Source organism: Chrysemys picta, chromosome 10 (genome assembly GCF_011386835.1).
Source record: "Chrysemys picta bellii isolate R12L10 chromosome 10, ASM1138683v2, whole genome shotgun sequence".
NCBI lineage: Eukaryota > Metazoa > Chordata > Testudines > Emydidae > Chrysemys > Chrysemys picta.
The window spans coordinates 81,833,700-81,861,567 of NC_088800.1; the positions used below are offsets into that span (position 1 = coordinate 81,833,700).

Sequence of the window (27,868 nt, forward strand, 5' to 3'; positions counted from 1 at the left end):
AGCTGGGGGGACGCTGAGGGAAGTAATGCCCCCCACGAGCTGGGGGGACGCTGAGGGGAGCAGAGCCCCACAGCCCCCCCATGAGCTGGGGGGACGCTGAGGGAAGTAATGTCCCCCACGAGCTGGGGGGACGCTGAGGGGAGCAGAGCCCCACAGCCCCCCCCATGAGCTAGGGGGACGCTGAGGAGAGCAGTGCCCCACAGCCCCCCCCATGAGCTGGGGGGACGCTGAGGAGAGCAGCGCCCCACATCCCCCCTCCATGAGCTGGGGGGACGCTGAGGAAAGCAGCGCCCCACAGTCCCCCCACGAGCTGGGGGGACGCTGAGGGGAGCAGCGCCCCGCGGCCGCCCCCCAACACTACCCGAGGGGGTCGCTGAGGGGAGCAGCGCCCCACAGTCCCCCCATGAGCTGGGGGGACGCTGAGGAGAGCAGCGCCCCACAGTCCCCCCATGAGCTGGGGGGACGCTGAGGGAAGTAATGTCCCCCACGAGCTGGGGGGACGCTGAGGAGAGCAGCGCCCCACATCCCCCCCCATGAGCTGGGGGGACGCTGAGGGAAGTAATGTCCCCCACGAGCTGGGGGGACGCTGAGGAGAGCAGCGCCCCACATCCCCCCCCATGAGCTGGGGGGACGCTGAGGGGAGCAGCGCCGCACAGCCCCCCATGAGCTGGGGGGACGCTGAGGAGAGCAGCGCCCCACAGCCCCCCTCCATGAGCTGGGGGGACGCTGAGGGGAGCAGCGCCCCGCGGCCGCCCCCCAACACTACCCGAGGGGGTCGCTGAGGGGAGCAGCGCCTCGCGGCTGCCCCTGCCCCTCCCCCTCGCACGGCGCCGCCATTTTGCAGCCGGACGGCGAGGGGCTGAGCCAAGCCGCCGCCTCCCCTCCCTCCGCCGGCCGGCTGGGCCGCCGCCTTCTCCCGCGAGCCGGGGGGGCCGGAGTGGCGCTGAACGGCAGGTAAGGGGCTCGGCCACGCCGCCATCTCCGCCTAGGGCGCGCTCCATCCTCGGGCGGGCGGGCGGCTCTTCCCCATCTCCCGGCGCGGGGCAGCTGCTCACCACCGCCGCGGGCGGCCCCGCTCTGCCCCCGGCGTGGGAGGGCCACCGTCACGTCCCCCCTGCCTGGGCGAGGCGGGCACCCCTGGGGCGGCTCGGGTCCAGTCTGCCCCCGCCTCGGGGCGTGGGGTGGGGGATGGGTTCACTGCCCCTCCCGCCTCAGGGCAGGTGGGGTGGGGGATGGGTTCACTGCCCCTCCCGCCTCAGGGCAGGTAAGGTGGGGGATGGGTTCATTACTATTCCCTCTCCTCCCTTCCCCCCACGAGGCGGGCGGGGTGGGGGATGGGTTCATTCCTACTCCCCCCTCCGTGACTCGGGGTGGGGTGGGGTGGGGGATGGGTTCATTCCTACTCCCTCTTCCGTGACTCGGGGTGGGGTGGGGGATGGGTTCACTATTCCCCCCCGTCTCAGGGCGGGTAAGGTGGGGGATGGGTTCATTGCTGTACCCTTTCCTCCCCCCCCCCCAGGGCAAGAGGGGAGGGTAGGGGAGGAGTGGGGGATGGGTTCATTCCTATTGCCCCCTCCGTGCACCTGGGTAGGTGAAGTGGGGTGGGTTCATCCCCATTCTCCTCCTCCCCCCAAGGGGAAATCCTGTGGTGGGGGAGTTTCCTTTCCTAGCATAGGAAATAAATGGTAAGCCCTCCAGGGAAGGGCATTTCCTTTGTGTATTTGTAGGCAATGGGTTCCCAATCCCAACTGGGACCTTTGGGTTCTATCATCATGTAAATATTTCCAACTGCAAATGGGGAGGGGAAGTGTGTGTGTGAGGGGCGGGATTAATCCCCAGCCTTCCCCTGGGGTGGGAAGTTCATCTCTGTCCATCATCCTCTATGTAGGAGCAATGAGGGCGGGACCCGATGGCAATGGCTCGTCTCCTTTATGCTCTGGAAGCTGTGATATATTTGGGTGCTTTCTGTCTCCATTCCCTTCTTTCTATCAAAGGGCCCTGAAATCCCCCGGGGGTCTAGAATCTGTTGTGAATTGAGGTCAGTTTTCACTGGGGCTCAATCCGACAATGTTACTTTCCACCTGAGTGGCTGTGGTATGTTACTTCATAGCCAAAGCTACACAATAGGAATTGGGGACTCGGGGGAGGTGCTGGGAAGAGAATCTGGGGTAAATGTTCTTTTCTCAAACCTGATCCAAACTTCGAAGATCAGTCTGGATAGAGCCATTGGGTTATGTGTGTGCATAGATATGCACTTGTTTCGAGGCTATGACTTTACTCAAAGTTTTGCCGAATGAGTTGGCAGTAACCCCAACACCTGTTTCAGGATGACCAGGTCAATGTTACCCCCAGATTTACCATCCTGGAGCTTGCATTATGCATATACCTATCATTTCCTCCCCTACTTTAGCCCAATTGTTACCTCTGCAGTATACCCTACTGACCTGCAGAACTGGCGCTTCAAAAGCACTCATGAAAATGTTCCTGTCTTACTAAAAAGTAAGATGTGATCTGAACAATAAATTGGAAGCCAGGAACTCATAACCTTGGGGAAAATCTCTTAACTTTTCAGCCTGGGTTTCCCCATCTATGAAAAATGGACAAGAACAAGGCCAAGGTTTGAAAAGCATTGCACAAATATTAAGTATTATTGTTTTTAGGCTCACTTTATAGAGAACCCCCAAACTATGACTCTCCTGCTGACCTAGCACTGTCCATGCCGATGCTTTTGTCGGTGTAACTTATGTGACTCAGAGGGGCATACCCCAGCGACGTAAGTTGTACTGACAAAAGTGCTAGCGTAGACACAGCCTGATAGTTTTCCTTGTTGATAGACTCAGCTGAAGGCAGGGATTGAAAGGAGCTGAGGTCTGATCTGTCTTATTAACTGAACAGGTGGTTTTTTAAGGTTAGAATTGAGGCACACTCCTGGGATCTGCTCTACTGTTGTACCTGTTGCAACCTCTCTCTATTAAAAGCTTCTGTCGTATCATGAGCCAGTTTTTGATTTACAGGAACTGAGCAGAGTGCTGCACAGTAGTGGAGTGTTTTATTTGTAGGAAATACCCATCCTCTTCTTGGCTCTCAACTGCTGATGAGCCAAATATAGCTTCTGCATCCTGGACAAACTGAGTAAGAGTAGGTCTAGTTGCAAAGGCTGGTAAAACAGCTTTAATATAGCTGGCAGTGTTTGAATCCAACTGCTGCTTCCATAAATGTGACTAATACACAGTCATTTTTGTGAAACATTTGTGGTAAGGTATGAGATGGAGACATTGGCCTAAGTTAACTTCCTTTGTTTGAGTTATGCTGCTGGTATTGATACGTTCAGTTGACACGCTTTGAAGGTATTGGAGTATTTATATATTAAAAAAGCAAGTTGCTGAGTTTTTAGCAGGGCTTTGGAGCTGTGCTCCAGCTCTGCTCCAGCTCCAGGCAAAAACCTGCAGCTCCACTGCTCCGGAGCTGCTCCATGCTCCAGTTCTGGGCTCCGCTCCAAAGCCCTGGTTTTTAGCACTTTGTTAATTAAGATTGTACTTATTTTATCTCTGTAATGGTGGCTGCAGTTCAGCGTGATACTGTCACTGAAGTGTTCTGTTACCTTGTGGCATAAAAATGTGGTATTACAAACTGGAATAAAGAGTATGGAGAAATCCTGAAGTGATTCATTGATTTTTTGTGTGTGTGCCTTTATTGAATAAAAGTGTCTAAATTGTCTCTTGACGTTTGTTTTCTCTGTGGTGTTTCCATAGGAGCAGTTTTAGTATTGAAGAATGACAGCAGCTACATGACCAAGTGGATGCATTGTACAAGAGGGCATTAGTTACATCTGCCACCTTTATTGAACTCTTCCTTAAGTTCAACCCTTATTTGTAAGTTTATAATTTATTGCAAAATAAGCAAACATATACAGTGCATGTATAGTATATACCAGTGTTTCTCAAACTGGGGCCGCCGCTTGTGTAGGGAAAGCCCCTGGCGGGCCAGGCCGGTTTGTTTACTTGCCCTGTCCGCAGGTCCAGCCGATCGTGGCTCCCACTGGCCACGGTTCGCCGCTCCAGTGGGAGAATGACAATGGCAGAAAGTTAATTAGACAAGCAGATAAAAATGGTAGGCAAACAATCTGCCCTGTCAGATGTAAACTGAGGAAGATGATTAAAAATTATGTAGAATTTGTGATATGATCTGATGGGAGTTTGAAGAAATCATTCTTGGTGCCTTTCTGCTAGATGCTGCCATGAGTGCTGAGGGCAAGACGAGGTAGAGAAGACAGGTTCCACTCACACTCCTCATGTTTTGTTGCTGGGTGTACTGTTTAATGCCCAGATCGTTAAAAAGAGTAATGCTTATGTGGCACAAAGGATTGTTGTAAGGATTACATCTTTGTAGTATGCCCACCGGTTACCCACCCCTCATTGGGGACATTGCAGTCTGTATATACTATGTGTGCTGCCCAACCCCAAAACACCAACATACCCCTATACTCTGTATGTTACCCCCAATGACCAATAACTGATGCCTCAAATTTTCTGTATCGTTTATTTTTTAAAATATTCTCTAATAAAATTTAAGTTTGTTCTTTCGTTATGTTTTTACCAAACAATTCTGTATGAGGATACAGGAGGATGAATTAGTCTGCAGCCCATATTCAAAGGAAACTTGTTTCTACAGTAAATATTGTAATGCTTAATATGTCTTTTATTTTTTTGCAGTATTTTAGAAGTGGAAAGACAAAGTAGGTTTTGATGTTTTGTGTGGCATCAACTGAAATAGGAGCCATCATGAATATAACAAAGGGTGGGCTTGTGCTGTTTTCAGCTAATTCCAATTCATCATGCACGGAACTATCGAGGAGAATTGCTGAGTAAGTAATATCCAGTGGTTAGTCTTTGCTGCCATCATAGCATGTAGGACATTGGTGCAGGTGGGTTGGGAGTAGAGATCTGTCTTCAGCAGATAAGAATGTTTTGTAAAGTTACTTAGTAAAACTGAGCCATTGTTTGGAAAAATAAAGTTACCTACAAGGTACACAGTCAGTACAATAAATCTTTGTTCCTAATCAACTAAACTTGCATCTCTGAAAATAAATATTATAGATGTCTGTTTTAAGCTATCATTGTAAAGAATTAATTAGAGAACTGTGCCCCAGGGCAGTCTGTAGTACATGTAATAAAGGCGTTAACCGTGAAGCTCAGTATAGCAAGCTGGGAGAGGTTTGTTGTTGGCACCTTGCCCTGGCATCCATAGCATTTAACAACTACATGTAGGGTAGTATGGCCCGACAAGCCTTTTTTCATTACTGTGGGACATGCAAATTAGAGAACACGATTTCCAGCAATAGGTAGTCAGTGTCAGTACCTCACCTAAAATCTTTATAGTACTTGAATTTTTAAAAGATACTGTGTAATTTATTCACTATGTAATTTATTCACCAAATAACAAAGAAAACGTTTAAGCTCGGCCTGTTCGTTTTGCAAGCTGTGAAAGGCCACATTAATATTGTTTAGGAGACGTAAGTTACAAAGGTTTTTATTTGGATAGTGATAAATAATCCTATATGTTAGAAAAATCCATTGTTTTCTCATTCCATATGTACTATGGCTTTGTTAGTTATCAAGGCTTGTCCTTTCTGCTCAATACAAATTTATTTAGATGTTGAGGATTTTTAGTATAAAGTGCGCTAATAGCTTTGGCAGAGCTATTATGTCTTGAATAAATTTATATCCTACTTCATGACCATAGGCGTGCAAGATGCTTTTAGAAATATCAGACATGACAGGTCACTTCCCTACAGTCTAAATTAGACATGACCTAGGAAGGACAGACAAGGGTGCTGAGGGAAGGCTGAGGTTACACAGCGTTTGGATGTGGGGATATTTGTGCATCATTCATGCTATTAGTCCCTTTTTAGTAATTGGCTTTTCTATGCTAATACAGACATATTAAACCATAGTTTAACCTTCAAAAGCTTATTAACTACAGCTTTGTCTGTTCTTGCCCTCATTTCACCTCTTCTCCAGTCTCGATGGGAAATTTCACTGGGAAAGGACCTATCTAAACTCAGTCTTGTAAAGCCTCATGCACATCTGTGACACCATGAAGATGATGATGAGAAACTTGTTGCATAATTTCTAAAATAATTCCAAGTTATATGTTCTTGTTCATTGGTGTTTTTTTTTTTTAAATTGTTTTTATTTGTGGACAGGCTTAGATCAACCTGTAATGTAACTCTTGTAAAATGTAAATTTGTGAGAAATCTCATAGTAAAACATTTGTTCTGTGATTTACGAAGTGTAGATTTGTACAGTGTTATGAACATTGGGTTGGGCTTCTTCTTTATTCTGGTTTCCATTCCCTTTGATGTAATGTACTGATTTTTGCTTTTCTTTTTCTTCAGTCGCTTGGGGGTAGAGATGGGCAAAGTTCAGGTTTATCAGGAGCCAAACAGAGGTGAGCATTTAATGGTTAAATAAACCTCTCATTCTGCCTCTATGGGAGACAGTATATTACCTAACCCTCCTTAGAATTTATTTACAGAAAAGCGAAGCACCACTTCTTACATTTGTGTTCTCTCAACGCGTGAACTTTCACCTCTCCTCTTCCTGCCTTCTGAGGACTGTCACTCTTCCAGACCACCTATTTTTATATGTGATCACTAGCATACATCTCTCTCACACACACACTGTCGTATGCTGTCTCTCTCCAATTAGTTTTTTTTATATTGTTCCTTCATCCTCATTAAATGCTGGTATTGTCATGGTGCAATATTATTGGTCAGAGGGTTCATGTATGTAGCCAACATCATCACCTTCTTTAGATCCCAAAGGATACATTTTCAAGTCCTCATGTGGGAACTTATCACATGACTCACGTTATCGTTAGTGGGAGTTGTGCACCTAATGCACACAAGTCTGTAAACTTGACCATGAGTATTGTCTTCAATATGGCTATTCTCTTTCAGTTTGAAGATGGAGAAATTATTTATTTTTTAGATTTGTCTATAGCGTATGACGACCTCATGGAGTAATTCCATGAAGTCCTGTTGTATGTTTCTTAAATCTTGGTATGTTTCTCTTCTTGGCAGAAACAAGGGTGCAGATTCAAGAATCTGTGAGAGGAAAAGATGTCTTTATCATCCAAACAGTTTCAAAGTGAGTAACAACTAACACATATTCTAAAGAAACTAGAGTAGTTTCTGACATGGTTTATCTTTAAGAATTCTTTTGTCTTAGGTTTTCTTTTTTTGTACATATGAGAGATTCACAGATGGGCCAGTTGGTCTCTGTGATTTAAAAGGTGTGTATGTAGGGGACTGTCTTATAATCTGACCATTTACTTTGTTTATATTCAGATGAATCTGGATTTTGTTCTATGGGTTTCTGCATTCTTTTGCAATGTACACTCTGTTCCTTACTTTGTTCTCTTTAAAATCTTGTTGTGATCGACTACCCTGAGTGCAGCACCACTTAATGCTTTTAAATGTGGGAGCACTCTCTTCAAAGCAAATGGCTCATGTGACTCATTAAGCAACATAATAATTGTATGTTCTCAAGAATATACACAGCTCTACAATTCAAAGGCATACTTCTAGTTTCTGACAGCAGCAGAAATGATGGGACTGGTTTACCTGATGATCAGTCCTTCCATGTTAATATATGCCACTCAATCTTTTTCTTTAGAGACAGGAGATAGGATGTTAGTTGCTAAATATTTAAAGCCTAGTGTTGGCCAAGGCATATTTTTGGCCAAAATAATAGGAGAATGTATTATGGGAATCTAAAACTGTTAGTCCTGTCCGTAGTGAGAACGTATTTACTCAATTTTTATCTTGTGGTGCAAAGATGTGGGAGACAAATTACAATGTAGACCTTATTTCAGCAACATGTTGTGCTGATACGGTCCTGAAAATGTCTTTCTAAACAATGAGGTTGGTGAACAAGCAATGGGAGAAAAAATTATGAAGTATAGTCCTAGTGAGAAATTAAAATAGTATGTCAAGTCCAGTGGCCTACCTAGGGTGCATATTTGGATTCCTTATAGGGATATTTCAATTGCCAGTTTTTCTTCAAATCCCTTGAAGCAGATGTAGGTATCACATTGAATTCAGCTAAAGGATATTTATGCGTGGATACAGAACTAGAAACTTCTCATTCCAGGGATGTGAATACTACGATCATGGAACTCCTGATCATGGTGTATGCTTGTAAAACCTCCTGTGCCAAAAGCATTATTGGAGTGATTCCCTACTTCCCATACAGCAAGCAGTGCAAGATGAGGAAAAGGGGCTCCATTGTCTCTAAATTACTGGCTTCGATGATGTGCAAAGCTGGTAAGAATGCAGGATATTGTGAAATAATCAGGGCATGGTGGGCTTCTGATGTCATATTTAACTTCTAGGCAGCTGTGTGCATTAAACTGGGAACTTTAATAAGAAATAGCTATAAAGAATTTAGCAAGAGGAAATTTTAAACCCTAGAGAGGAAAATCCAACGTAAAAGCAATACAAAGTGGTGAGTGAAATGCTGCATTAAAAACGAGCACGTCTTTATAACATCCATTGCAGAGTCCATGCCAAGCTGAGTTGGTGAGATAAGTCTGCTGGAATTCCTGCTATCCTGGAAGGTGGGGTTCCTTTGCTGTGATACTGCTGCTGGGTCCCTTCTCTCCCTTCCTAACTCTCTCTTGGGCAGTTGTATTTCTGTCAATTTCTCTCTTACCTCTCTGTTGGGTGATCCCACTTACACCTACTTTTAAGGTGGCATCTGAGAATGGGATAAACTCCCCTGATTCCTCCGGGGCAACTGCCTGCCTGCTCTTTCCCATGGCATCTGTCCTGGGAGCATGTGGACGGTTATAATGAACTATTCATAGATATGCTGTGTAATTGTGCAGTCTGGTCTTGTAGATTTAATTAAATGTTGATTCTCATTTCATGGGAAGAAGTGTGGGGGTAATTGGAATTTGGGATTGGGAGTCAGGAGTTCTGAGTTATAATCTCAGCTCTGTCACAATCTTACTGTGTGACCGTGGGCAAATGACTTTAATCTCTGCCTTAATTTCTTCAAATGTGGAAAGAAGGTGGCACTTATCTATGTTATGGGGGTGTTGAGAATTTTAGTCAATTTTTTAAATTGCTCTGAGGGCTTTGGTAAAAGGTACCATAGAAATGCAAAGTACTCCTATTTATTTGATACCCCATAAACCTTAATGGGATATTTATTTACCATGTGTACTGCAATAAAAACTATAATATTATTTTGTTCTAGTGCAACAGAATATTCATGTTCTAAACAGCCTTTAGTGAAAACTACAGGAGGAGTAAATTTGGTATCTACAGATAATATTTAGGTTTGTCCTGCTTGTTTTTCATGCAGTGGCTTTTAAGTGTCACTCTCTTTTTCAAAGGTCTAACTCACCTCATTACAATGGATTTACATCAGAAGGAAATACAGGGGTTCTTTAATATTCCGGTTGATAATTTGAGAGCTTCTCCATTCTTGCTTCAGTACATTCAAGAAGAGGTGAGCAAGGCCTACTAATGTGTATGAGAGTTGTCATTTCAATGTTGTATTTCAGGTTATCCCTACAGTTGTTGGGTTTAGAACACCAGTAAAGATACTATCAAGTGAAATTTAGTACTTTTTTTTTTTTTTAAGTCTGTTGAAGAGAGGAGGAATCTCATTTTTTTGAGAGTTTTAAAATGGTAGGTTTTTTGTTTTTTTCTACTCTTGTCATCAACATTCTTCCCACTCTATAGTCACTAAAATAAAAAGTTAGGAGTAGGGATCTTTAATTGTGAAAGTGTAAATGTTAATTGAGGACATTTAATACAATTATAATAGATCAGACTAAAGATCACCTAGGCAGCATTGTCTAATGATGAGAACAGATGACTGGTAGTCAAGAGACCTTGATCTGTTGTCTGTTGATCAGCTACCTACTTGGAGTGTGGGATTTTGGGAAACTGAACTTCTGTACCCCAGTTTCTCCATTGTAAAATGAGTATTGCCCTCTTTTATAAAGTGCTAAGAGACTTGTGAATGTAAAGTGCTGTTTTAGTGAAAAATATTTATTGTAACATCCTACTGCTGTCAGTGGTTAATACCCAATGCTTTGGAAGAACATGAATGCTTCCCACCCTAAAACACACACATAGCTAACCTGTCAAATGGAGAGCACTCTTCAACCCAAGGGATTGTTTTATATAGGTATAGCTTTCGTCTGTACTAAAAACTCCATGATGCACTTTTGTTATGACATTATTTTAAACTGGTGTGGGGAAGTTTGGCAAATTTATGGCAGTGATTGTTTCTCAGCCAGTGGTTAGCTGGTTATATATGTTTGGCATTAGTAAAATTTTCTCAAGTTAAGATGGCAATAGTATAAAACTCATCTGCAGATTTTTGGAAGCTGGCAAACTCCTGGGGGAAGGGGGGTTGGATATTTAGAAGGTGTTTTTCTTATTTCACTTCCTTTATCTTTTCTCTGCTTCATAGAATGACTTACAGGAAAGTAAGCTAACTAAAAGGACCCGACATACTTGGTTTCCCAGGATTTAGGCACACTTAGTGCCTTCTAGCCAATCCAGAGGCCTATGTTATATGTGTATTTCTTCATAAAATGGCCATGTTACACTGATCAGGAAGAACTTAATATATCATCTACATTTCATGATTACCAAATATGCTCTGGAAGTCATGCATTTTGAATACTACAGTCTGCTAAATGTTTGTTAGTATCTTTAATGGGATGTATTGAATAGTGTGAAACAAGTTCAACTTGATAAGAATGGAGATTATTTACAAAGAACTTAAACCATAGGTCAAATTGTAAAGTTTGGGAGCTGCTGGTGGCCATTCCATGATAATTTCCTGCCCAGATCCTATGAGAATCGAAGATGAAATTGGATTTTCTTCACCCCAGGATACCCGTTAGTTGGATACTATGTGGCATAAAGTCTTCATGGGCTTCATGTTTGTGTATATGTCTGAGCATGCTTATTTAGTGAACATTTCATATCACCTTCACACACTGTATAGCTTGCACATTAGATGTTAGTGACTTATCATAATTCTCTGCTGCTAGGAGTTGCCAGTGCCCATATTTTAAGTTTTGAAGGGCATTGTTGAACAGTTCCAGGTTGTTGACTTAGCTTTTGCATAAACTGAGTAATGGAAATCACCTTTGGAGATTTGGCAGTTAAAAATGAGACAATCATGTTTGACCAGAAATAGAGCCTTCAATATGTTAAATGGCATGCCCTACCTTGTCCATACCTTGCATTGTATGTCTCTTTCATATGGCCTGTCTAATTTTACAAGGTCTGTAAGCCCATTGCTTCTTGTCTATCCTCAGTGGTTAAGAAAAACAATTTTTCTCCCTCCTCCTTGTAACAGCCTTTTATGTACTTGAAAACTTACTTGTACTTGTCATGTCCCCCCTCAGTCTTCTCTTTTCCAGACTAAACAAACCCAATTTTTTCAATCTTCCCTCATAAGTCATGTTTCTAGACCTTTAATCATTTTTGTTGCTCTTCTCTGGACTCTCTCCAATTTGTTCACATTCTTCCTGAAATTTGGCACCCAGAACTGGACACAATAGTTGAGGCCTAATCAGCACAGAGTAGAGCGGAAGAATGACTTCTCGTGTCTTGCTTACAACACTCCTGCTAATACATCCCAGAATGATGTTTGCTGTTTTTGTAATAGTGTTACATTGTTGACTCATATTTAGCTTGTGGTCCACTATGAACCCCAGATCCCTTTCTGCAGTACTCCTTCCTAGGCAGTCATTTCACATTTTGTATGTGTGCAACTGATTGTTCCTTCCTAAGTGGAGTACTTTGCATTTGTCCTTATTGAATTTCCTCCTGTTTACTTCAGACCATTATTCCAGTTTGTCCAGATCATTTTGAATTTTAATCCTGTCCTCTAAAGCAATTGCAATCTCTCCCAGCTTGGTATCGTCCGCAGACTTTATAAGTGTACTCTCTATGCCATTATCTAACTCATTGATGAAGATATTGAACAGAACGGGACCCAGAACTGATCCCCGTGGGACCCCACTCATTATGTCCTTCCAGCATGACTGTGAACCACTAATAACTACTCTCTGGGAGTGGTTTTCCAACCAGTTTTGCACCCACCTTATAGTAGCTCCATCTAGATTGCATTTCCCTAGTTTATTTATGAAAAGGTCATGCGAGACAGTATCAAAAGCTTTACTAGAGTCAAGATATACCATGTCTACCGCTTCCCCGCTATCCACATGTTCTAGCTTGGGGCGGAAGAGGATTTTCCTTGCAAATGTGTCCGGGCATCTGAACTGTGGGGCAGGGAGCCTCTGTGCTATCAGTGACTCCTCTTCCCCATTGGATCCAGGCATCATGAAGGAGGAAGCTGCCTGATTTAAATGTGGAGGGGACAAGACCTGAACTCGAGGGGAGGGGGGATGGTAGATCAGGTCACGGACCCTGGGATTGGAGGAAGACGGGACTGAACAGGGAGAAGGAATTGGGATGGAGGGGGAGAGTAGATTGAGATCCAGAACCAGTGGTGAAGGGGGGAAGAGAGAGAATTGATAAGGAGCCAAGGTCTGGGGGGAGAACTGGGACTGGCTGGGGAAAGATACTGGAACAAGGAGCCATGGGTGGGGGTAAGAACACTGAGATTGGACAAGGCGCCTGAGGTGGGAGCCAGTGGGGATGGAGAACAGGGATGTGGGGAGAGGGGGAAGGAAGAGACTGCAAATGGGTGGAACTGGGACTGGCTAAGTGTGGAGAATGGAACTCGGATGAGAAGACAAGGGTGGGGAAGAGACCAGACTGGGGCAAGTTATGCTTGGGAGGAGTGAGCAGAAGAATTTGTGCCCACTAGATCACACTCCCCTCCAGAACCTGAAATAGATTCCTGAGTCTCACGATTCCTCTGCTGTCAGCAAATAACTGTGAAACCCTCTGGTTAAGATTCCCATCCCACTTTAGTGCTGGTCCACATAAGACGACAACCTACTACTGCTATCAGTTATTCTGTTTGATCAAGTGGTAGTGGTCTGTGGAGTGGATGTAAATATTCCATCCCTGCTGATGATCCATATGGGTTTCAGTATGATGCCACATGATGGAACTTGGGTTTTTTCAGTTTGTTTTTAAAAATGTAGGAAATTACACACAGAAAACAACATTAAAAGAATATTTTTAAGGTTGTAAAATCTAGGCATTCAAAGCTAGGGTTATTTGCTTAAACTTGAAGTATTTGATACTTTAGATATTTTTTTAAATTCTTAAAAATTTAAAATTATCTGTGGCACTTAATGAGCTTAAATTTCCATAAAAGATATGACATAGTTGATCTCTGTTGTTTGCTACAGATCCCAGATTACAGGAATGCTGTGATCGTGGCCAAATCACCTGCATCTGCAAAGAGGTGAGTAAGATCTACTCTCTTTGATTGGAGCAAGCAATCTGTAACTAACATAGTCCCTGATTTTTAGCATTAAGTTCAGGGCACTGTCATATGAAATGAGAGGCTCAAAATGAAGGACTCAGATGACCAATTTATTTATACATGAAACTTTCCGTATTGTTTCAGTAGTCAGTATTGCCGATACTAATAATTTACAGCATGTGCAGTTAACATTGGGTCCATGTGGGCATAGAATACTTGGGAAATCATTGTGGCCTCAATGACTAGTTTTTCAGTGAAGCTTTATTCAAAATATTTGAAGTTTTACCAATGTGTGTGGAGCTATATGTGTATGTATGAATATATAGAAACTGTTTCTATATGTTGTTTATTACATCTGAATCTCTGTCCCAATGTGGGACTTGAAGTCAACGTGAAGGGGATAAATAAAAAGCATAGTTGTATAAAGGAACGCTGTCAAGGTTGGCAGGCTAAAAACATAGCTTCTCCATCTTCTGCCAAATCTGTAGAATGAAATATTTTTCTGATTACTAAAGTATGGACAAAAATAACTGATCCACTACCTAATGCACATTGCTGTTTCTCAGACTTTCTGCTTTACTCTTTTTTTTTTTTTTTTTTAATATTGCAAGCAGTCAGTTGAATGTTCGTGAAATTGTCCATATCTCAGTACCTTTCTTCTAATATTTAAGATATGGCCTTCAGCCTCTTCCAGTTTTATTATAACTTCATTGCTGTTTTAGAAGGTCTTTTAAAAATTGAAAGCATGAAAAAGTGAATCCAACAATGGAAAAACAGTGTTTAGCATTCTAAAAATATTTTAGGAACTTTTATTACATTTAAACATGTATTTATATTTAAATATCTATTGTTTAAAATTTCAACTATGGATGAAGAACAATGGCAAGGCAAATATGACAACTCCGGTGGTCCAAAATTGTTGCTTAATGTGATCATGATTTAGAAAGTGACTGGGCAAATCCTAAATATAGAGAGTTTATTCTCTAGTCTGGCTGAAGTGTGCAAGGTCCAGGGCAAACTTTCTCTTCTCATTGAGATTAGTATTTTATCATGTTAACATGCTTGTTAAGTAATCATCATTGATTTCTGGTTTTGTTTGTTTATGGCTATCTATCCCTCTGCTCTCTGATGGAATTTCACTCCTTTAAGAAGCTGATAAGGAGTTGAATGATAGTTTAAGAATTAATGGTGGCTTTTCTGCAATGACAACTAATTACTTGTGGAAGTGTTACCTAGACTTTTATATCCGGTATTATGACTTTGTTAGTAGGAAACATTTGTTTTGTAACAAATCAGAACAGTTTCTAACTGGTGGCAGTGTACTACAAAAAACGATTTCATGTTTTTTATCTAGCAGTATTCTTCATATGAACTAAATATTCCACTACTTGTGTTAAATATCTCTTTAATCTGGCTTCTATGTGACAGATGCTATATAAGCGGATGCACTTTATTTTTTAAAATAGAAGTTGTTTACAAATAATCATTCTGGTCCCCAATTGCATCCCTGTCTTGTAATTCAACTTCTGAGTTTTACTGTATTTCATATAAGCTGTTAGCTGCATAATCCTGTTGACAGTAATATTAACAGGATCATTTTGCTTGAATGTTAGGGTGTCTTTCTTAGTTTACTGTTCTGGGAATACCTCCTTATTGCTTGTAGTGAAGCATACATAAAGGCCCATGAGCACTGTGAAATATTAATTCTGTTTCTGGCATCAATTTGATGTCTTAAATATCTGAATTGTAAGTATGCATCTAAATCTGTGAAGCTATAACAGTTCAATTGGATAAAAGATTATTTTTCTGTCCTGAAGTGGTATCTAGTCTTTGGCCTTCCATTCCAGAACTGCTTGCATGTTGGTGATGAGTAAAGTGATCCTTTAGTGTTTTATGGGGCTTAATCATGCCTGTTAGTCACAGGTTTGTGTTGGAGGCTGGGCAGAGCTGCCTTTCTCTTCTGGGAGCTCCTGTAGGTATTATGCATCAAGGAAGCACACAGTCTTTCAGAGCTCTTGGGTATGTGGGTGTAGAGTACAGTATATCAGCTATACTCCTTAAGGAGATGCATGATGCCTTTTTCTCTTGAGCCGGCTGGCTCCAGTGGCTGGTGTTGAGGAAGGGTGGGTGCGCTGCCTTTTTGCTTCTCTGGAGGCATCTAGTTCCTGCGTGGATGCCTGCGTCCTCTTCTCCCATTCCCTAGATATATTATTGGGACATATCGATATATACTGTCCAAAAATGAAAATGTGAGTCCTTGCATTTGCTCAGGCATGTCAGTTAATTGTGCGTGCAAATAGAGAACCTAAATGCACAATTAATAGATTTGCACAGAAATATATGAGGGGTTGCATATACTCCTTTTTTTGTATGTGCATCTGTGGCTGAAAATTTGGCCTAAATCGTATGGCCTAGAAAACATTGAAGGCATTGTTAGTCAAAATGTTGGTTCCTACAACTGTTTCTTAAGTAGTCATTTGTAAATCTGAAAAAGCTGAAGTGTTCTGTAAGAAAATTAATTGTTTGGGCAGGGGAGATAAACTCTTGACAAAAAATAACCAAGGAAGACAAATGTCAGCTTCAAATATTTTTTCTTTAGAATGCATATCTGTGATAGGAGATGGCTTAGTCTATTGTAATTCGGAATGTTTGTTCAGTTTCTGGTCTCATTTCAAAATTCAGGTAAAAGTCATTTTGCATACAGCCTGAGCTTTATTCAGTGTAGTGTGGTGTCCTGATTTTACCAGCTAGACTTTATTAAACTCTTGTTTGTTTAATTGGAATTTTTAATTAAAAAAGCAGGTGGTTGGAATAAAAATCATATGCTGTATTTAAATATTTGTTTAAAAAAATCCTTATTAACTCTATAGATTGTAAGTGAAAGACTCTTAAATCTAACCTAGCTTGCCAGTGATGCTACTTCCTTATTTGTTGCACTTCACTTGGCTTGTACAATGAAACTGGACTTATCAGTTCTAGTTTTTCACTTGCTATCCTCCTCCGTTCAGCATTTGAGATGCTAATACTGCAGGAAAAAATATATCTCCCTTCTTTTCTTCCCCTAAGGAATCAAACAGTTCACTGACATTTTAAAATTTCATTGAAAGCTTTATTTTTAACACATCTAAATTTGTATCCTAAACTCCTTAATATTGACCCTTTACGTAATTCCAGATTGCAACTGAAGAAATGGTGTATGGTAAGGGATATTTTTCATTTTGCAAGTTTACTAAAACTCAGGTCTTGACTTGCAACAAATGATCTGGCAATGGGTTAAATAGCTGATTACTTGACTTTTGTTATTCCTGTAGGATATCCATAGTTGCAAACCAGACTGTCTAGGTTATTCTGTCCCATTTAGTCCACCTCTTGTGTTCATATACTTAATTTTAAGTTGGGTTTTACTTATTCCCATTTGAAAAAATGTTTACCAAGGGAATGCAAGTTAATCTGAAGTCTTGAATCTGCTGCAGTCAGTTATGGACCACTGTCAAAAACACTGAGACCAGTGACAGTTTTAAGGCCCAAGATCTCAGGCTCCTTCAGGACTAGAAATGAGGGATGTATACAGTTGGAAAAGATCACTTGAGATCCCTAGTTTTCCAGTGGTATACAGCATTAATTTCTAGCAACATTGGGTCATGGCACTGTGGCCCTTAAACTCATGCCAGAAGTGAAATAGAAGAGGGTAAGGCAATAATTTTATATGATTTTAACAGTTGATTTTTAATTCATGTTGCAGCTGAAAAATGGAAGGAGCAAGATGGTAATCTGACCTTAATGATTAACACTTGTTCTATTACTTGCAAAGGCTTGAAACACTTTGGCAAGACCAGGGCAAATGCTTTCAGGACTATCAAGCTTTTCTAAACCCAATGATTAGAAGGTGTCTTCTAGAAGTAGTCCCTGCATTCTTTCCCTCAGTTGTAGGAATCATTCAATTTTTCCTCCTATTTCAGAATAAAAAAATAGGCTTGTGTTGTGTTTGGGTTATTTTAACTTTTTAATGTATTCTTTCCTGCAGGGCACAGTCATTTGCTGAGCGCTTGAGGCTAGGAATTGCTGTGATTCATGGGGAAGCTCAAGATGCTGAATCTGACCTGGTAGATGGTCGACATTCACCTCCTACAGCCAAAAGTGTAGCTGCTATTCATCCCAGTTTGGAGATACCCAGTAAGTAAGTTTGTGTGTGTATGTAACTTCTTATATATCGGGTTTTTCTAACCCATTTGAGGATTGTTAAAAAGGGATGGCTGTCAGAAATAAACTAGCAAAGAATTACTACACATACCCTTTGCCTATGATGCCTATGATTTGCAGCAGTGCAAAACTGTGTGGCTGAGTGACAAGGTGGGTGAGGTATCTTTTATTGGACCAACTTCTGTTGTTGAGAGAGACAAGCTTTCGATCATACACAGAGCTTTTCTTTCGGTCTGACAGTGTGTCCTGTATGAGTTTGCAATACCTACTCTGACCTGGGTAAATAGACAAGTGAGTTCCTCTGCCTCATATCTTACATATTACTTTAAGGCTGTTTAGGTTTGATTTATTTAAATATTTCATTTGTGTTAACAATATATAACCTCCCCCCCCAAAAAAAACCTCTTCTCCCTTCCCTTCTCCGCTTGAGGTAAATAAATCAATTTAGGAAGGTAGCATGGTCCGGCAGATAGAGCATTGAACTGAGAGTCAGGAAACCTGGATTCTATTCCTGTCTGCCATTGACCTGCTGTATGATCTTGGACAAGTCATTTGCTTCAGGTTCCGCTCATGATTCTTTTCTTTAAAATGCTATGTAAGAGTCAAGTATAATTAAATGGAATTTTTCATGGTGAGAAGAGTATCTGTTAACTGTTACACATTGCAGAGAAAAGTAAACAGCTGAGATGGAGATTTTGTTGGCTGAAAAGATTGCTGGCTGAAAAGAATTAATCCCAAGGAGTGCTCCATATTATTGTTTATAAGCTAATTTGATATAAAAATTGTGTGTAACGGGTAGGGTTTCTACATATGCACAATGGATTAGACTCAAAACCACAAAAACAAGGGAACACCCCAGACCACATCCGTAATTCTGCCACTTCATTTCTTCTTTCTGCACACACCTTTCTGCTAAAGTAACTCCTGCCAGTGCTTACCAGTTTTGGATATTTGTTAGAGTAGCAGTTTAATAAATGCGGTGGGTGATAAAGGCTGTCGTCCATATTGGGGTACAGTTATGGTTGTGTGTACGGTAGCTGTGGTAGTGGTTTGGTTACTTCCATGTGGATGGAATCGTAGAAGGCATGTACTGTAAAATGGGGTGGCTTAAAGTTTCATTTCTTTGCTGAAGTAGTTTTGTCATATGGTATGTGTAGCAACTGTAACAGTTCCACAACATTTTTTGTGTTTTAATTTCCTAGGCGTTTTAGTTGGGGTGGAGGGGCAAGATTGTGAGCAAGGTGTTGCTGGTGGACCTCCAGGGAGTGTGGTTCCTGGAAATGTACTAGAGCAGTGGCTAATGACAACTTTATCTATTAGAGAGACAAGGTGGGTGAGGTAATATTTTTCATTGGACCAACTTCTGTTGGTGAGAGAGACAAGCTTTCGAGCTTCAGTCCTGAAGAAGACCTCTGTGTAAGCTCAAAAGCTTGTCTCTCTCCCCAACAGAATTTGATCCAATAAACGGTGTTACCTCACACATCTTATCTCTAATATCCTGCAACTGACATGGCTACACACTGCATACAACGTTATTCATTAACAGCTATGCTTTCTTGGCACTTAAAAACTGATAGAAAAATATAGCTTCTGATGGAAAAGATTATTATGTGTGCAGAGGATTTTGTATATGCTGAAGACTTTGTCAGTTGGTCACCTATTGTGTATAAGCTTTCTGTTATGATGAACAATGGCAAAAAAATGACCCTTAGTGCTAAAAATGTATTTAAAAAAAAAAAAAAAAACCCAAAAACTTATGTAACAGATCTAATAAAGATTCTTCCATTAATTTTGTTTAGATAGACCAATGTTTTTTAACAATATACCAGTCGACAAAAAAGTCAGATTGAAGTTGGTCTGAAATACATCTTTGGATAAAAATGTCAGTATTTACGCCCTTTAGCTTTCTAACATTGACATTTCACACTGAAAGGCCACCTCATATACAGGAAAAACAGAAACGTATGTTCCGTTTTAAACTAATCTCAGAATGGAACCTTAACTATGGAGTTGCAATCAGTGTCTTCAAAATTACAACAAACATAACCAGCACCATGATAAGGTTTAACTTTAACATTTGTATTTTTCTTTTAGCTTGTGTTTTCCCCTTCCCTTTGTAATTGTAGAAAATAAAATAAAAATGAAAATGCACTGAGTAGATGGAGGATGTCACTTGTTTTTGTGGGATAAATTTTACTCCTTAACAACCTTTAATATCAGCTAGTTGTTGGAGCTGAGAATGATTTAGCAAAAGGACAGACTGTAAACTTATTCACCAGCAGGTGTCACTGCTGTCAGTGAGATTTAAAAGTTTTAGGGAAATATAAATTTACAGAGCAGAAAATGGCAAAAAAAATCCCCAATATGCTTAAACTATGTTTGACTATATGATCCTATAATGGCGGAAAGCTTTATTTAGTCGTCTGTTTCTCCTTTATATATCAGTTTTGTTCTGTCTCAAATGTGGCAATTCCTTCTTGTAGTCTTCCCAATTCTTGTGATCCCTGTGTGAAGGATGGGTAATTGTCAGAAGAACATATCCTGCTGCTTTGCAATAGGGCATGTGGTATAAATTAAGGCAAAGCAGCAGCCTTATTTAAAACTGCCAGCTTTAAAGGTTTGCATGGTTTTCAGTCACCGCAGGGCTCTTGCCACACTGAGCCCACTCTTCTGAAGGTGGCACTTGCATTTCTTGTCAGGGTCATTGCTTCCAGAAATGCTGCTCAGCACAGCATAGGACTGATGGCCATTCAGAAGTTGGAGATCTGTTAGTATACATTAGCATTAGGTGCCTGTGTCAGAAATATAGCCCGCTGTACACCTTGTCAGACATCCAGAAAAGAACTTTGAAAAGAATGCAACAGTGCTAACGTTTCAACTGAACCAAGCTGCTGAAGAAAAGGCCAAGTGATGATGTATGGAAATATTGCTTTATGATGCTTTGTACTTCTGCAGCCTCCTTCATGTGAGGCTCTGCCAGCATTTTATAGACCTTAACACACAGGATGCTGTGAGGCTTAATTAACTCAATTTTACAGATAGGGAAACTGAGGCAGAGACTTTTCCAAGGTGCCTCACAAAGTTCTCCTTCCTAGTGATTGTGCACATATATATTCCACTTTAATACTGCACTTGAGTTGAAGACTTTTGCCAGCAGTACTCCTAAGTGGTCCATGTGCCCCTGCTGTCCTTATGCTAAGAGCTGAGGGCATAAAAGGGGTGTGTCTGCCAACTCCCTCTCAGTTCCTTCTTGTCGCTTGTGATGAGAGTTGGAGCTCCCTGGTTGCTCTTGACCTATGGTTATCCAGCTTAGAAATGTTTTTCTTCTTTGTGTGTAGTTAGTTTATAGTCTTTCAGGGGTTATTTTGGTTTAAATCCATGTGATTTCTGCACAGCAATGTGCCATGCGCAGGTCTGTTATCCCTGTCACAGATAGGCGGAAAAGTTGTCTAATTCATTTAGGTGAGTGGTATGTGAGGGACAAATGTCCTATCTGTACCTCGTTCCCAAGAGGACTGAGAAACAGAGGGATTTCCATCTTAAGGTTTCTCTTATGGAACAGGCAATGCAGCCCTCTTTAGAGCCTGACCCTGACCACGAGAGAGCAGAGAATTCCTTCCAGGGATTTCCCCTTCTGTGGCCTCTGCTCCAAAGCAGTCTTTGTGTGAGATCTTCTTCCTCGCCTATGGCCTCCTTGACACGCTCAAAGCCTTCTGAAGCTGATAGGCTGCACTTCTTTTCTCATAAAAAGGTGCTTAAAAAAAATTCTCTGCTGCCGAGTCAGGGTCTGGTTGGAAGCACCGATGCTAGCACTGTCTTTGCAACCACCCTGAACAACAAATGCAGGAAGTTCTGCTCCAGAACAGGTCACAATCCAGGTTCTTTGACAGATACTTTCCTTCTCCTTTGGTCAGATCTTCCAATATATGTTTTCTCCATCCTCCTAATTCTGAGGGTGATCATGGAGCTAAAAGAGACAAACCAACTTTAATCCTTGTAGAGCTGACCTGCCCCAAACAATACTGGTACACCGACTTACATCAGCTATCAGTTTGACCTCCCCTAGCTCTGCCTCTGGTTGAGGACCTTCTATCTCAGAACTGAGCCAAGGAACTTATAGTGTGTCTGATCTCTGGTTTAGCAATGAGGAAAGAATTTGCTCCCAAGACATCTCTGCTGGTTGGTGCATAGAAGGGAAGGATACAGCCATGGGCACTTGCGCAGCAAATTGGAAAATGTTCTCAGCCTGAACTGAGTCTTGCCAGTAGTCGCTGAACACTGCTGAAATTAGACATATATTCGACTACCTGCTGCATTTGAAATCTTCCGATCTCTCCATCTGTTCTATAAGGGTGTATCTAGGCTCCATCTCCTGATACATCTTCCAGTAGATGGGTTTTGTGTTTTTTGCATCCTTTGGTGTCTAGGGTTTTAAAAGGTCTTGTTTACACATATACTCAAGGGACCTGAATTTAGTTTTGTCCTGTTTAATGGGTTCCCCCTTTAAACCTCTAGCAACAAATTCTTTGTAATTGCCATCAGTATATACAGTGGTTTTGATAGCGATTAAGTCTGTGAGAATCATGTCAGAGCTTCAGGTGGTGTTAGCAGGACCCTTCTTTCACAAAGACAAGGATTCTCTTAGGCCACACTGTAAGTTTATGCCTAAGGTAGTATTTGCTCTCCACCTCAACAAACCTGTTCCTCTGACAGTATGTTTTCCAAAGCCTCGCTGTAGCAAAGCTGAGGAGAGGCTTCATACTTTGGATGTTCAAAGGGTTCTGTCCTTTCATCTGGCCTGAACAATCTTTTAGGTCATCTCTTAGACTCTTTATAGCCTTTTCTGATAGGCTGTAACTGGCTTCCCTTTAATCTATCATATATCTCACTGGATGTCTGACTGTATCAAGCTTTGCTATGATCTAGTAAAGGTTGCGTCTCCTCTGAGAATAATGGCCCATTGCATTAGGGCTTGTTCCATCCACTTCATCAGCCTTCCTGAGTAACATACCAATAGTGGACATTTGCAAGGCTGCCACATAGACATAAGTACATATCTTTTCCAGACACCATGCTATCACTCAGGGTTCCTGGGGTAGTGTCAATTTCAGCCAGTCAGTGCTGCAGTCTCTTTTCAAGTAATCTGAGTCCCAGCCTGTAAGAGAACTGCTGATGAGTGCCCTACATTGGAATGTATATGTGCACAATCACTTTAAGGAGAAAAATCTTACTTCTCTGTACAGTAACTGTTGCTCTTTGAGAGGTCATGCACCTATACATGCCATGACCATCCTACATTCCCCACTGCTTTGGGTATTGGATGGGGATACAAAGGAATGGAAAGGGAGGTGGCAGCCACGTCCCCTTTGACTCTGAGCAAGAGGGCAGCGGGGACACAGGCACTACCTAGTGCAGGGGTTCTCAAACTGGGGGTCTTGACCCCTCGGGTCGCGAGGTTATTACATGTGGGGTCACGAGCTGTCAGCCTCCACCCTAAACCCCGCTTCGCCTCCAGCATTTATAATGGTGTTAAATATATAAAAACATGTTTTTAATTTATAGGGGGGGGGTCACGCTCAGAGGCTTGCTGTGTGAAAGGGGTCACCAGTACAAAAGTTTGAGAACCCCTGACCTAGTGATACTGCTGGCAAAAGTCTCTGATTCCAGTGTATCGGGCACCCCCCCCCCCCCCCACAGTGGAATGACTATGTGGCCAACACATCTCAAAGAATAACAGTTACTGTGCAGGAAAGTAACCGTTTTTTCATATGCATTTTACACCATTGTTGAGCCCAGAAATCCCAGTTCCTCCCTAGGAATTGAATGTCAGCACAGCATTCTTAAATTTTACTGTACAAATTGCACTGCATACAAGACTTACTGGCTTGAGTTAGCAGACAGCAAACATGTGCCTTTAAGGCACCCAGTCCTGCAAATTATTTTATGGGCGGATCCCTGTGCCCATCTGGAACCCCACTGATTTCAGAGGGGCTCTGTGCAGGTGTTTACTCATTCAGAGTAACTGACAGGATCGGGGCCTGAATATTTATAGTTGATATCCTATGTGGAAAGACTCAATGCCTTGTGCACGAGATTCTGCTGCCCAAGGAAGCAGAGCAATGATGGTGGAGACAGTTCCTGCTTTGCTTTTATCTATGGAAAAATGATAAATGATGAGTAGTGCAAAGCAAGAATTTCCTCATTCATTTTAGCATGTACAATTTTTCTTCTTCTTTTTTTTAATCCTTTAATCAGTGCTGATTCCAAAGGAAAAGCCACCAATCACAGTTGTTGGAGATGTAGGAGGAAGAATAGCCATCATTGTGGTAAGTGGATGTTTTGGATCAGAACTCTGATAGCTTTGAACTTAGGAATGTGTGTGTATATTTGTGGGTATCCTTTAAAGTAGGGCTAATTTTGAAGGTTTTCCTATTGTATCTAAACTAAAATTGTCAAACTCCTGACATGTAAGAGAGCTTGTGGTCACTCTAGTCTTAAATTAAGGATACACAGGGCAAGAATTCAGTGGAAGATCCAATCTTTGTTTTCAACCTCAAAAAAATAATTTCCTGGTTCCCAAATATAAGTGAAATCTTTTGAAAACAACTTGTTTGGTTATTTTTTTAAAAAATCCCATCACACTCTAGTTCTCTCTCTTTATAATAAGCTTGAAATGGCCTTCCACAAACCTTGCCAGTGTCTTTTTGAAGGGCCGTTATTAAATGCTGAGCTGTTGGCATTTAAAACTTTTAACTAGTGCAAAAACATGGATTGTTTGTTTGGGTGTTGGCTCACTACATGGACATTCTAAGCACATAAGGAAGACATTTAGGTTGCCTCTGAGGTTTCCTAATACCCTTGACCGGCTCTATTAACTGGGGGCAACTGAAATTGCAGTATGAATCTCCTTGATTATGGACTGAATATCTCTGTGCCCCTTCAATAAAATGAGTTCAGCAGGTTACTTTACAGGAATAGAGAGGTTAATGAAGGTTAGTAAAGTCCTTGAAGATAAGTGAGTAGAGTATGTTGCTAAAATACATTGGATTTCTCTGAAGCTTATGCTCAGAATATTGGTGGTGGTGTGTGTAGTGGCTCATCAGTTTGAGCAAAATGACAAGCTGCTCAGCCTTAATGGAAACATTGCATTTAAGGCCATTAATTTCAATTTTCTTTTCCCTTTCATAATTCAAATGACCAAGAGAATTTTTAATAACAATTACACACAGGTTGACATTTGAGGGAGTTTAAAAATAAACTGGATCACTCCCTTTCACCTCTCTGAAGTCTTTTTATTTTTTAATAAAATACTTAAGTGCTGTTTTAGTTCTTGATGATGGTGCCAGTTCTCTCTGCCAGTGTAATTTGCTGATGAAGATTTCTGGTGTAACTTCTGAAACTGATTGGTTAATCCAATTCTTGTACTTTAATAGACTCTCTGGGCACGGCTCCTGTATTAAAAGCCAGGGGGACGTCCGTGTGTTGGGGAAGGCAGAGTGAAGAAAAAGGGCTGGTTAGAAATTATCTTCTACAGTTCATAGTTGTTAGCAGGGCTGCATGCAAGATATTAAAGGACTAAAGATCATGTATAAGAATAAAATGGAAGAAAGGATGGACCAGTTTCTTTGCCATATTAACTAAAGTCTGGGTAATGATTGAGGTGATTTGGAAAAGCTTTACATGACGACTAAGTTTTGGGGTCTCTGTACATAATCATGATTTAATTGAAGTCTTTCCACATCTTTTTAAAATCAAAGGTTTTATCCCTTGTTGAATTTCAAAGTTCAAAAATGAAAAAATATTCCAGGTTTTTAACTGTCTTGTGGGAATATTTATTATTGTTTTATTAGTAAATACATTCTGGGATTTTTTTTTTAAATGCTTGGTTTCTTCTCTCATGCACCCTCCTGGTTACATGACTGAATCTTGCTGTATAGGTTTTAAAAATCCTCTTGTGCTTTAGTGAATAACACTGCAATTAATTGTCCAAAATATACAGTGATAGACACACAAAAGCAGGATCTGGCCCTGATAGTATCTACTGAATGGGTCACCTGAAACTCTGTCCAAGAGAGTTTTCATAAGGTGAAAGCCTGGTAGCTGGACTCCGTTGCATCATTTCAAAGAAACAAAGTATCATGAATATTAACACTGCAGATCTAGAAGTGCCAATGACATAAAGACTGATGTTGTCTTAAAGGACACTGGAGAAATTGCATTATTCTTTGGGTTTTTAATATAAAATGTTATTAATTTGAGGTTTTAATGTTTGGAGTAACTTTTTCTATAGGGGAGTCTTTGGTGTTATGTTTAGAGCCGTGGCAATTCTCCTCTCCACACTCTGTTCCTTGAGCCACCATATAGGATAGTAAGGGTTACTTTCAGTAAATTAATAATATGGTTTGTATGTAGACTAGAGAAATCTACTGCCTTGACACCAGTAGAATTGCACTAGCTCTGTCTGCCTCTGTTGCGTGGCCTGTTTGAGGAAGTGTGGAGTCTTCATTGGCCTGGTCTTATTTTGACAGGATGACATTATAGATGATGTTGACAGCTTCCTCGCTGCAGCAGAGACTCTCAAGGAAAGGGGAGCATACAAGATTTTTGTAATGGCGACCCACGGCCTGCTGTCTTCAGATGCTCCCAGGTTGATAGAAGAGTCTGCTATTGATGAAGTAAGTGTGGGCAGGATGGGCTAGCTTCAAAGTTCAGAAGCAAATGAAAATGATGAAAACTCTTCAGAAAATTGTGCCAGCTTTAAAATCCCCGCTGGCTTGGCTCCTAAAATTTTTAATATGGATTATTACTAATTACAATATCAATTACAAATTACAGGAACAATACTGTGGCTGTTTGTTCCTGGCTTCACTTTTCAGTACAGATTAAGGTTTTAACATATAATTATTCCTTTTTTTTCAAGTCTTCATGAATCCTTTAGTGATGAGTGCATCATAATAATAAGAGCCTAGGTAAAGGATTGTCAACATATGGAGATTCTCCTTAAGTGAAGAGTAATTAAGAGTGCATCCCCTTGTGCGTGTTTGACAGGATGAAGGCAAGGAAGGACTGTTTCTTTAGCATTAGTAGATAGGTGAGTAGGTAGGCATCCAACAGCAATGTATAACCGTTCATAAGGCTATAATCCTGTCAATAAACAGTCACAAAAGGAGATCCTGCTTTGCATCAACCATTTAACTTTCTTGGGATCTGGAGGGTAGAACTTTCCTTTTCAGACTCTGATGTGATAGGGTGCAGATCAGAAACTGAAGGGAAAAGATCAGGGAAAAATAATTTCTACTGTGACGGTTTTTCTCTTTCTCTCTCTAGGTTGTTGTAACCAACACGATTCCACATGAAATACAAAAACTCCAGTGTCCCAAAATTAAGACCGTGGATATCAGTATGATCCTCTCAGAAGCCATTCGCAGAATCCATAATGGGGAGTCCATGTCTTACCTTTTCAGAAATATAGGACTAGATGATTAATCTTTTCTTTTTATTCTAAAGAAAAACCAAGGGCCAAACTGGAATTGTATAGAAAACAAGCTGTGAAGCATCATGCTTACCTTAATATTTCAATTGAGTCATTTCTGTTTTGTTGTTTTTCTTGGTTTAAATTTGAAGTTAGACCAGATTTCAAGAGCTATTTTTCTTTGCAGTTTTTGAAAAAGACCCAAACGTTTTCCAAAAAGAGAAAAAAAAGTTGTTCTAGTTGCTTTTAGGTTAGTTGCACTATATATGGAAAACAAACACTTGAAGCAAGAATTTAGCTCATAAACTAAACATTCCTTTTCCAAAGCTGCTTGCTACAAGTGCTTTAAAAAGTTGATAAAATGAAGTGACTGTATAATATTTGCATTTTAAAAGCCAAAAAGGTTGTACTGTTGTATGCAGTTAAGTGACATTTTGTAGAAGTGCTTTTATAGAAAAGCATATGAAATATGCACCTGTATTTATTTTCTGCAACAAAGAATAAAGATTTGTTTTGTGTGAGCTTTTTAAAAAATGTTTATTCAGTAGTTACTTGCATTTCAGAATGTGGCCCTATCAAAAGTTGCCATTAGGGGGTGTTGCGATGTTGAACAAAGTTGTAAGGTTTGGTACATTTGGTACATTTTCCTTACTAATATAAGCTGAGCGTGCATAAACATTAGGGCAGGTAATTGGCTTTATATTGTTGCTGCTTTACTGTAAAAGAGCAAAGGGGGCGAAGGGGAAGGAAA

At 41.1% G+C, this 27,868-nt stretch overlaps 1 protein-coding gene across 5 annotated transcripts in view; it reads left to right on the forward strand.

Moving 5' to 3' along the window:
- PRPSAP2 (phosphoribosyl pyrophosphate synthetase associated protein 2) overlaps window positions 1-27,651 on the forward strand; it is a 32,946-nt gene extending 5,295 nt beyond the window's left edge. For 2 of the 5 annotated variants that reach the window (XM_005288996.5, XM_065560218.1), the window contains 11 exons: window positions 3,753-3,872; window positions 4,713-4,864; window positions 6,398-6,450; window positions 7,085-7,151; window positions 8,157-8,329; window positions 9,406-9,521; window positions 13,369-13,424; window positions 17,470-17,618; window positions 23,901-23,971; window positions 26,174-26,320; window positions 26,973-27,651. In XM_005288996.5, the coding sequence (XP_005289053.1) occupies window positions 4,746-4,864; window positions 6,398-6,450; window positions 7,085-7,151; window positions 8,157-8,329; window positions 9,406-9,521; window positions 13,369-13,424; window positions 17,470-17,618; window positions 23,901-23,971; window positions 26,174-26,320; window positions 26,973-27,131 (1,110 nt within the window). In that variant the 5' untranslated portion in view covers window positions 3,753-3,872; window positions 4,713-4,745 and the 3' untranslated portion in view covers window positions 27,132-27,651. The other 3 variants (XM_005288994.5, XM_065560217.1, XM_024102311.3) reach the window with 3 other exon arrangements.
- The last annotated feature ends 217 nt before the right edge of the window (window positions 27,652-27,868 follow it).